Below are 11380 nucleotides of genomic sequence, written 5' to 3'. Positions count from 1 at the left end.
GCGCGCGAGTCTATTCTACAATGGATCGTAGAATAGAGTTCATTGACTCTATCACGTTTCAACCCTCTACGATCTATATGTTTGCAATCGAACTTCGTAAAATCGAGAAGAACTTGATATTGATTCACCAAAGCACGCGTTTGTAAGAAAGAACAACAAACAAAGTGTAATGCTTCTTATCTTTTGCAAATGTTAAATTTTTAAAAATCAGTATATTATAATAATAAATAGGAATTTCCATTCTTCATGAATCCAAATCCTCACAACAATCTCTCCCTGATTGTATTTACAGTATCAGAACTGAATCATCCTATAGACTGGTACTGCAGAATATTTCGGAACGCTACTATATTTATAGGCACCCTGCTCTGATTCATAGAATATTATTATTATGTGCTCGTATATGCAGTTAAATATAGAAGCAAATTCGAGTCTTATTTATATGACGCCTCGTATAATATAATATATTCAATGTAAATAAGAAAAGATCAGTCGGTCATATCTTTAGCCGCACCAGCGGCATCCAGATCTGGAACAACATACCGTATATTTCTTCCTGCAGACAGTTTCCTCACAAAATATCCTCATGAAACGCTTTTGCCGGATTCAACAAGGAATCTGTATTTAGCTTCAAAGCGTCGAATGTACTCACGTGCATTAATTGTTTCCTTTCAAAGTCGTGATGGTGTAGTAAGTCCTATATTGGTACATGCACACCCTCGTTCCATTCATTCATCTTTTTCAATTATATGCACACGCTTTGAACGTCTGGCGGAAGGACAGAAAGAGCAGGAAAATCGGAAGCGAAGCGAAGCGAGAGGGACAAAACGAAAGAGAGAGAAAGAGAGAACATAGAGAATATACGAGCCAATGAAACCCTAGATGGCTGGGGAGCGCGGCGTGGTTAAAACCACCCTCTACGAATCCCGTCGTGTTACTAACCGATTACATGACAGTCGCATGTGGGTCAGAAAATGAAATTATAAAGCGGACACTGTGTTCAAGGACGCGCCGGGCGGCTATATTAAACGCCACACATCGTCGTTTATTCAGAGGTGGTCGTGCGACCCGTGAATGAAAGTGCATTTGTTGAAGGGGTGAAATGGATTTTGCTCAGTTCCCCATGCGCTCTGCGATATTGTCCAGTAACGTTATTCGCGTGACGCACTGAAAGCGCCAGACACGATGCGCGAATCAGTGAAAAGTATCTCGTGAAACGAATGCTAACAGTAAGTTTATTCCAGCCTCGATGAAACTTGGGACTGAATCAGGTATTTACCGCCGTAATCGATGCTTCGATCAGAACATACTGTACAAACGACTCTATGTCACGTTCGTGTCTTCTCTGACCTTTCAACTTTACTTTATTAATAACTGCGATACATATAGAAAATTAACAGAAAGTCTGCTCTCTTAACTGTTCATCTGTCTCGTGCGTATAACGAATTAAAGACTCGTGAATTCTCGTATTATTCTTTGAACGACGAGAGACAAATGATCGTTCAAAGGGAGAGGAGCACCTAGACGCCAGTTTCGTAGCTAGGACAGCTTTTTCTTTAGCACACTTTTAGCACAGTAAAGCCCACTCTCTTCGGAGGCATTGTGGAGCATCGCTGCTGAGTAGGCGTACTTGATGCCATCTTGAGAAGTGTCATCGCGCTACTTTAACACCGCGGCAGTAGGTCAAGTTTTTCGAAAATCCGAGAGTAACCCCCCAGTTAGACGGTGAAGTTGGTAGAACGTTCGTCCGGATAACGATTTTCGCGAGAAAACGACTTGCCTCGTCCTCTCCTCCTCTTTCTTCCTCTCACCTCGGCTCGACCGCAAAACTTCAAAGAACTTTCCTCCTAATGTATTTCCGCGTACCATGGAAACCGGGGGCGCCGATAAACTTCGCGAATTTGAAACTTCATAATCCAGGATGGGGCTACTCGAACCCGATTACTTCTCGTTTTCGCGCAAGCTGCCGTGAGGTTCGTTAACTTTTAAAATTCATGATACCTAGATAGAGGCTCTATGTTACTCAAATACTTCCAATTAAAATTGCATAACGCGCAAACGCGATTACAGCAATCTTAATTATTTATAAGCAGTGACATAACTAATATTAATTATAATACACGAGACGGTTTTTATGTAATGCACTTAAATATGTCTTCTTTCTTTGACATCAATTCTAAGTCGACAACCAAAACAAGATGACAGACTTCTCTTACTATCGTGGTTTCCAAAAAATATCTTTATGGAAGATTTTTCTACGAGTCTTATACCCTCATCAATCATCTCTTTGTCGTCCGCTTTCTTCAGTACTGTTCCTCATCTTTCTGTTTTCTCTTTTCTATAGGGAGCTGAAAACCCTCTGTCGATGTAGCTTCATTTTCTATACTACGTCATTATTTAACTCCGGTTTACGATCGGATCAGATTTAATTGCGGGAGTGGAAGAGGAAGCGCTCGGTGGTATAAGACAAAAGAACCTTACCGCATAGACCCCGGTATCATCCCATAGACAGTTTCCAAGATAATTACACGAGACAATAAAGATGTCGGTCTACCGAAGACGCTGGTGTCGTTCTTCCTCCTTCTGTATTCCTTCGATCGATATGCGCACGATATGCTTTAAAAATAACTTCATTTTCGAGAGGTGTACGAAATATAATGAGCGCGGTCATTATCGTTACCATAGAGAAATAATTGAAAAACCCCACAAGCTGAACCTCCTAATTGCTCAGAGCAAAGCGGCTTCCCGTTTTTTCTTCCGTTCCTTCTCTTCATATCATTTATAGCAAAATCATTAAGCGCAATAAGATGCAATCCCAATAACACATCGCAAGAGAGTATGCCGGCGCTTTATCACGTTGTCCTAATTTCCCGATGAATGCTCCCGGCAACTTCAGTAATGCACCACCGCGCAGTTCAGTAATACCCCCGCAAGGAACAAAGATATCCGACTATCATACACCCACTTACTAATCCAGGTTACTCTCTTCGTGACCCGTGTTCCGTGGAAGCTACTACAGAGCTCGCATTGTCTACTCCAAGAGCGCCGCTGCGATCGATAAATCCCAACGATGCCGGACTATAGCCGTCGTCGTTCCGCTGAATTCAGAGCTGCCCTATTTGCACAACGACCGTCCGCCTCCGCGTGAACGAGAAGACGAAGAAGACGCCGTGACGTGGCATACCCCTTACGGGTAGGTAGATACGTTCGTTTGAAGTCCGCCAGAAAAAAATCCCCGAGATTTCGCGCCGGGGTGTTCAACACCCCGTTCACCTCTTCTCTGTGTCTCTCCCTCATTCTTCCCTCCTCCTCTCTTCCTTCCTCTTGGCTGTCGTACGGTTTCGCTGTACAGAGACTGCCCGACGAGATAGGCTCTCGGCGATGGCACCCTTGCCCTTGACTGTGCGGGGCGCGAGAATGCTCGTCTGAGGGGGTTGTTGGGCTCTCTGCATCCCCCCCCTCTCTCTCTTTCTCTTTTACGTGCAGACAGGTCGAGTAGGCGCAAAAAAGAAAATGGGGAGCGAAAGGGGTAAGGGAGAATGCGACACAGGCGAGACGCATGCCATCCTGCCTCCGCAGCTTTCATCCTCTTCCTCTCGTCGATGCGTTGTGTGGCCGCCTGCACGTCCGTACGCATGGCGTCGTCTGCGTCCCTACGTACCGACGTAAAGTGAGTAGAGTCGCGTCGAGTAGAGGGTGCAGAGTACTTCGACGGTGCGTCGAGTGGTCGTCCCGGTCGGGGTTTGGATTCGTTGGTTCGTCGGCTGGGCTGGTTAGTTGTTCTGGTCGGTCTCCCGCCCAACTCGTAGTTGGCTCGAGGCCCATTCATGTAAGGATCGACTCGCGCTCTCGCGGTCGCCACATTGAAATGCGGCTGCATCGTGGCGCGACCAACATTTCACCGGCGATACTCGACGGCGTAAAGAATCCGCGCCGTCGTAATGGCCACGTGAAAGAGCATCTTCATACGTCACGGAACGTCATTTATCTGATCAATAGTCCAGAGACTCTCATTTCGCGTCTATTTGAGTAGCTTTTGATCCAGAAATACGGTGCCAGTATGACGCTAAATCTGAGTCGCAAGAAATGCGAACATCAGAAATGTGTCTCAGTATAATATTAGCCTTTGCACATTATCAATATAACTTTTGACGTTTTTTAAAATAACATGATGCGATTATGCGCATGCATGTTCTATTGAAATCTAGATATTCATACTTAAAAATTGCATTGTACGATTATTTGTAGAAACTTATAATAAGATTGTTCTTGTGGCTGATTTGTATAACAAGATTTTATAAAAATAGTACGAAATAAGTAGTATATGTATATTCGTGAACATTTTTGCGTACTCTGTAGTTTGTTTTTGCCAATTGCTCTCCAATTCTAGTAGTATCACATAGCGCGGCTACGAGAGTTCATATCGAGGCGATCGACCTCGAGTGCACTCTCGATGTAATAAACGTAGACTCGAAGCGACGTAATCAAACGGTGCATTAAATGCAACGTTACGACTAAAGATCGATGTGCGAAGTATATATAGTACTACGCCAATATAAATAAGTAATTGACGTAGAAGAGAAACGTTACTACGTTTTACCAACACGCGATGCATAATCAGAATCCATACGCATATACAAATTTATGACGAAATGTAAATGGAAAATGACTTGTCTCTTTCTCTTTCTCTCTGTATTTAAGCTATAAAATAATATGTTTATTTCCGCGATCTATACGATCATTATCTTCATAATTTATAGAATTATTGAACTACTACGATATTATCGAGCAATAATACAAACTTTATGATCGGGAACTGTAAATTTGCATCGCTTGATTTTGTCAAATTACTTGGAAGAAATCAACTACTAAGATATAATAACTACTGAGACATAATATTGTATTCTAAGATAAATAATAAAATCTGCAATTTTTTTACATATTCCTATTCTTCTTGAATTGTATTATGCACACCTACCATAGTAAATATTACTAGACTAAAATCGTTGTGTAATTAACAAATTTATATTTATATACTTCTTACAATTGTTGTAAGTATTTACGTTCGTCATAAAATATTTTAAGTAACTGAAATTAAGCATCTATATAATTAATCGGTGAGGCCACGCCACATTTGACGCGATAAATTCGAATCACTCATTGAATGGATTCATTCAATGACAAGATTGCTGTAATGGTTTATTAGCTTATCTAAGACACTTTCACCGAAGTTTTAACGCATGCCGGGGATCGCAAGAGAAGTTCGCGATAGTAAACTCCGAAAAATCCTCTATTTCCGATTTAATACGCATCATCTTGAGCCATTATCGTAGATATTGCGGGTGTGCTGTACATCGTTTGAATTTTACGCAGCTTAGGAAAATACTGCACATACCTTTCAGATGTTCCGGGGTATCCGCTGCGCCTGCTCGCATAATGTCGCTCAGATAGTGTTCCAAGGTCCTCATATTGTCTAACGGTGAGTTTCCATTAGCCGTCATACGATCCTGAAAAATAACATCGTAAATTTTACATTTTATTTTCTAATAGTTGTTTGTACCTTAAAGTCCCATTTTGCGATAAGAAACCATTTAAATATCATTACTTAACACAAGATAAAAAAAAGACAATCTATAGTTAACATACAAGTAAAATATAATATATGCAACTCTCAATTTAGAGTCGCTTTTAAATTCTAAATAATTCCTCTGCAGTTATGTATCCTATCATAAATAACATTCAAAAGTATAATTGCATTTGTTCTTTCAAATTTGCAGATCTCAACTTAATGTATAACCAAGCATCAGTGATTAATGTTCGATTTCTTCATCTAATTCACCGTTATTTCGCATGAGATAATACTCAGACGATACTTCCATTATGACAATTGTCTCGAGAAATCGACGTTCACGTTCACCATAATGTAGAAAAAATTACGCATAAAACGCTATGAATTTTTCAGTCCGCAAGCCATTTTGAGATAAGGCTTGTATATCTGTTAGGAGAAAGCCTTCTAGCGATGAGCGAATGTTCTAGATGGGATACCGGCAAACCGGCAGTCCCGGAAACGAGGGACGAGTAACGCGGAGCTTGAAAAACGACAGGAGAGAAGGCGCAGAGAGAAGAGAAAGAAGAATCTGTCAGAAGGAAGCTTGCCGCTCGTGAACGGCAGGAAAGAAGTACAAGGGGTAAAAGACTTGAGAGAAAGGCCTGTAATAGACCACTTGTAACGAATCGGGGAGTGCAGTTAAAGCGGGGATGTATTCAAAAGTCCATCCTTGCCGCCGCCGTCGCCAGCACCATCACCGCCACCATACCCTTAATGCACATCCGTTTCCCTTCTTTTATTTCGGCTATCGCACGCGGCCGAAACGCCATGCTCCCGACGAAAGTTTGATAAAGTCCGACCGTCCTCTTTTATTTTGGACGTCACGCCATGGAATCGCTGACTTCCTCGCGCGGTAGATTCGATAAAAAAGTCAACCTCCAACGAGATTAATAATATCTGCGAGCAGATTAGAACACCATTCATGTAGTTCGCAGTTTCTGATCGATATGCATCGATATCGTTGTCGTTGCTAGAAGATCCAGGCGGACCGCAATTTATCAAACTATAGTATTACCTATTTAATAAACTATTTGCAGTATATGCTGGTTTTTACAACAATTATTGCGTTAGATAAAGTGATGGTGTTAAAATAAAAAAATGTATAACATTAATTCATACAAAATTAGTTTGGAACGTCTACAGAAGGTTAAACGATTAAATCGAGAGACAATGAACAATATTTTCTCTACGCTATTTGACGAGTGTTTATCGAGAGTAATCCGAGATAGTACATCTTCCTTTTGCAACAATTCCTTCGCCCAGATTTCTTCCCACGCGTTTAGGGTTTCGTAAAGGAAGCAGACAAGGAGTTATGGGGGAAAGAAATGGGTGAGACACGATAACAGAGGAGAATCGAGAATCTTTGAAGGTGACCAATTGAGAAGAACGGCCGATGTAACGAAAAATAACGGGTGCAGGAGAAACGACCATTCGCGCAAACAAATGCTACCTCACAAGGTATCTCCGGATGAACGTATCTCGGAATGTATGACCATGAACGTTCCATTTCCGGATGCTCACACTATCTGCACTTGAAAGACTTCGTATATTCATAATACTTATTGAATAACTACGTGAATTATGCAACTACGAACAAATAGAAATATGCAGATTCTTAGTAGCGGAAGAGCGAACAAGAACAATCTAAACTCAAAATTCAAGTCAAGGCACAACTAAATACCTCGCATAAAAGCGCATAATATACATGTCCCTATTATATTCTGCGTTCAACGGGCCGTAAATCATGCACGACATAAATTACTTAACATCCCGCGATATTTATAAATCTCTGACGGCACGTGATAATCCTTACACATTCCACCTATTCTGGACCAATATTGAAATTTGCGCCGACACGGGCAAGCGCGGCCTTCGCCGCCGTTCTGGAAGGAAACGGCCGTGACACTTATTTGGTCAATGCGGGGGTGGGGAAGGAAGAAGAAAGAGGAAAAGGGAGAGACGGGTATCCGGGAACACCGTACGAATGGAGCGGAGAGGAGCGAAATGGGTGGGCCCCTGATGTCGAATAATCGTGCCCATCTTTCCACGCTGGCACGGCCAGCGCGGAGGTGCAAAAGGTGGCCCCACCTTCTCCACAAACGCGTCCCCTTCGCAATCCCCGCCCGCAACCCTCCCTGGTCCAGCATCTCTTCCTTCCTTGTGCACGACCGCGGGGGCCCTCCGGCCCCTCCATCCGGGTTCTAACCCACTTCCCTCTCCCGGGCCGCTTTGCGCGCGGTCGCACGCACGCACACGGGCGCACGCGCGGCACATACGCTCGCGCGCCTCCCTGCACATACACACACACACACACACACACACATACACGTACAACGAGGGAAAATGTTCCTCGGCTCCGTGCCGTCTCTGTCTAGCACGCGGCGCGGTGGAAAATCAATATAGGGAAACCAGGAAGCAGCGGCAGGGCGTCGACAGCAACCTCCGTGCAGGCTCCATCCCGGTACCACCCCTACTACTCCCGTCGCCTCCCGTTCTCTCGTTACGTATCCCTTCTCTCTCTCTCTCTCTCTCTCTCTCTCTCTCTCTCTCTCTCTCCTCCACCCTCCCGCCCCTCAACCTTCTCACGATATCTTTGTCTTTCTTTCCGTTCTCTGTGTTCTGTTCGCTTTTTCTCAGCATCGTCTGTCCTCACGGCTATATACCATAATTTCCATTTGCAACAGTCGTCAGGGGCTTCTTGCAAAGTTGCGCGATCCTCCATTGGCCATTGGTCATCGATACCGAGTATCTGTCTTCGGTTGACAATCGGCAACGTCTTGACCGTGATCACTACTACCATCGCGGAACCACCCCTTTGCTAGAAGGCCACTGCGCAAATTTTCCCCCACCGTCGGGGAGTAGGTATGCGGGTCGGAACGGGAGGGGAAGAGACCGTCGGGAAATTGGGTGATCCGGAAGGAGACGTGAAGAAAACACTGCAATATCATATGTACACGTCAGGTAACGCTGGATCCCATACTGCCGGCCATGTGTGCATGTGTATCACGGGGATGCACATCTTCCATCGACGATTTGTTATCTCATTCGCGATAGAGAAAGAAAGAGAGAGAGAGAGAGAGAGAGAAAGCGAGGAGTATATTTATCTCCGCTCAAATTCGCTCGCATACTCTGTAATGGAATTCGCACGATACATGGACACGAGCGAAATCGAAACGACGGAATCCACAACAGTCCTCCCCTGGATCGAAGACGCTCACTTACGCACACGCCACGCGGACTCTCTCCCTGTATCAGTTAGAAGGATTCCATTCGACCCAGAACCCCGCACGCTTTCATGGTTGCGAAGCGCGGTCGCGGTTGGCCCAGTTCCGAAGTTGGTGGCTCGTAAAAAGCAATGGTTACCTCCTCCCCGCGTGCAACCCCCATGTGCGCGCGCGGATGTGTGCATGCGCTAACACTATCGGTCCTCTCTGCTGACCTGGCGTTTACGAATAATCCGTGACCTGTCGTGGGCATCCTGGTCTGGTCGGGGATTGAATTATGGCGAGCGGAACAGAGGCGCTGAATGTAATCCAGGAGTGCTCCGGGGACATGGGTGCAAACGCGTAAATTTTCTAGAGGGTTGACATCGCGTACGTCCATCCGTTTTGCGCAGTCTCTGCGAGCGAGACGTGACGTAATACTCGCACGACCGGTAGTATGACGCGGTTCTCGCGGTTCTCGCGGTTACGTTTCGTCGAGACACAGCGACACGGGAAAAATTTTGTCGTCCATGTTCCTTTTAGCGCGCAGACGTTACCTGATATTCTCGCACGCATGCCTCGCATGCGAGGAGTTACCCTCAATGTGGCAGAAGACACGCGGGGGACATACGTCATCTCACTCAAATCTTACGTGACTCCCGTCACGTGCTTTGAGGTGTAACGCATCCCCAAACAAGCACTTTTAGTTTGCGGAAATGCCTGCATTAGCAAATAAAACGAGGGTTACCGAAATGGGACTAACGCACGAAACCGCATCGGTCTAATAAACATCACATGTTCATTAAGGCATACTCGGAATACATTTAGATTCTTATTTCTCCATATAGAGACGTCCATATACGTACGATTAATTACGTGATAAATAAATCCACGAATTTACAATTTACGAAGGGGAAAGGCAACTTTTACAAGTTGTGACTAAGCCTGATGATTAATTTCACGGGGTAGGAATAATGGCCGGGAGGACCATCTCGGTTTGGGAAGGGAGTTCCACGTGAAAGGGATTGCCAATGGGGGATGAGCGTGTTCAGGTGTCGTGAAGGCGTATTCTGCATTTTTGTCGTACATCCATCTAGTAGTCTAGACGCGAATACTCCCAGCTCGCGTCACGCCACCCCACGCATTTTGTATCGCATTGCAACCCTTTTTCTTTCGGCCTGGCGGCACGGTAGTCGCGTTTGTATATGCCGTTTTCGTGACGCTCGTCTGCGCTATTTTACATGCGTTTACGCGCGCGCGCGCGTCTGCGTTTTACACTTGGACCGCGGGGGAGACTGTGTCCTTATTGTGATTGTCGGAATATCCATTAGAGGAGCCGAACGCGCGACGAGTAATTATTACGTCGGGTGTGACATCGTCGTTGTCCCGCGGGGGTGACGGTTTTATTATTTCCCCGCGCGGGGAAAATAATAATCCGGGTGCCAGAATGTATTACATCGCGGGTGTTCAGGGAAGAGTTCAGATTGCGGAGCATACAATATCCTGTCGGGCCTCGTGGCGTATTGCGATTGTATTTTATTTCGGTGTTTATTCCTGCGCGCATCTGATACTGAAATGGAACTTATTTTATTACGTTATACTGCATGTTTCACGTGGACAGAGTAAAACTAATTCATTTGGCTGATTCTATTGTCATATCGAATAGGTTGCATCGCATAAATTGGCTTTCTTACTAATAATATTAACTATACTATTGTTAGAATATTCATTTAAATATCGTCATTTAATTATATTTAAAAAATGCAAACATTGTCGAAAAGTTTCATAAAGAGGTCACATCAGTAATTGTTTGCGATACAACACAATTCGCGAGTGACAGTTCGCACATAATTGCCGTCAATATTACCCAGAAATAAAAACCAATAATTCTGCAGTGTCCCAAGTTTAAAACATTAAGCTCGATAAAAGAATTTGATTCTCTGCAGTCGCATCCCTTTGTCATTTATATAACCGTGTCATCCGTTATCCGATCCGATTACGTAGCGAGCAAAGCTTCTCCCCCGCAAATGTAACGAGCGGAGGGTGCGGAAAGCATGCGGAGAGGGTTGCAACGCAACCTGAATCCCGAGGCGTGTGCGGAAGCAACGATTCCAGCCGGCTAGCACAAAGTAGGTCACCTCCATGAAACGGAGCTCGCGGCGAGAGAAGGGGTGGCGTAACGTAACATACACAGAGGCGGTAACATCGGCGTGCCGCGATGGCCGCCAAAGGGTGGAGAATGTGGCAAGTACCGTTGTATCATCGGCGCATGTTGTGTTGAACAATAATGCCAAATTTAGGCTTGGTGTTTAATACGTGAGGGAGATATTTAGCAATGCCATATAATGGCGATCTTGATCGTTCGACGATCCTTCGTAGCGGGACGTCTTCTTTCAATAGAAACGAGTGGCGCCGCAGTATACGAGTCCTTGCTTCGAGTAAAAAAGACAATTGTATCACACAAATGCACTCCACGATTACTATCAATACATTACTAATGCAATATTATTAAAGATTTAAATGGACAATTAAAATTGTTTCTTTCGTCTATACACAGAGTTGTAATCTA

At 44.5% G+C, this 11380-nt stretch overlaps 1 protein-coding gene across 2 annotated transcripts in view; it reads right to left on the bottom strand.

Annotated features, from left to right (window-relative positions):
- The window catches only part of LOC105281003 (cytoplasmic polyadenylation element-binding protein 2), a 169635-nt gene that overhangs the window by 149328 nt on the left and 8927 nt on the right, over window positions 1-11380 (bottom strand). For both annotated transcript variants that reach the window (XR_894220.3, XM_011341909.3), the window contains exon 2: window positions 5396-5507. Coding sequence is in view for 1 of the 2 variants with exons in the window: in XM_011341909.3 (XP_011340211.1) it covers window positions 5396-5507 (112 nt within the window). In the remaining variant the exon portion in view is untranslated. The remainder of the gene's footprint in view (window positions 1-5395; window positions 5508-11380) is intronic.

This window comes from Ooceraea biroi, chromosome 5, assembly GCF_003672135.1.
Source record: "Ooceraea biroi isolate clonal line C1 chromosome 5, Obir_v5.4, whole genome shotgun sequence".
Lineage (NCBI taxonomy): Eukaryota > Metazoa > Arthropoda > Insecta > Hymenoptera > Formicidae > Ooceraea > Ooceraea biroi.
The sequence above is the reverse complement of the archived record's forward strand: the minus strand, read 5'-3'. Positions and strand labels throughout refer to the sequence as shown.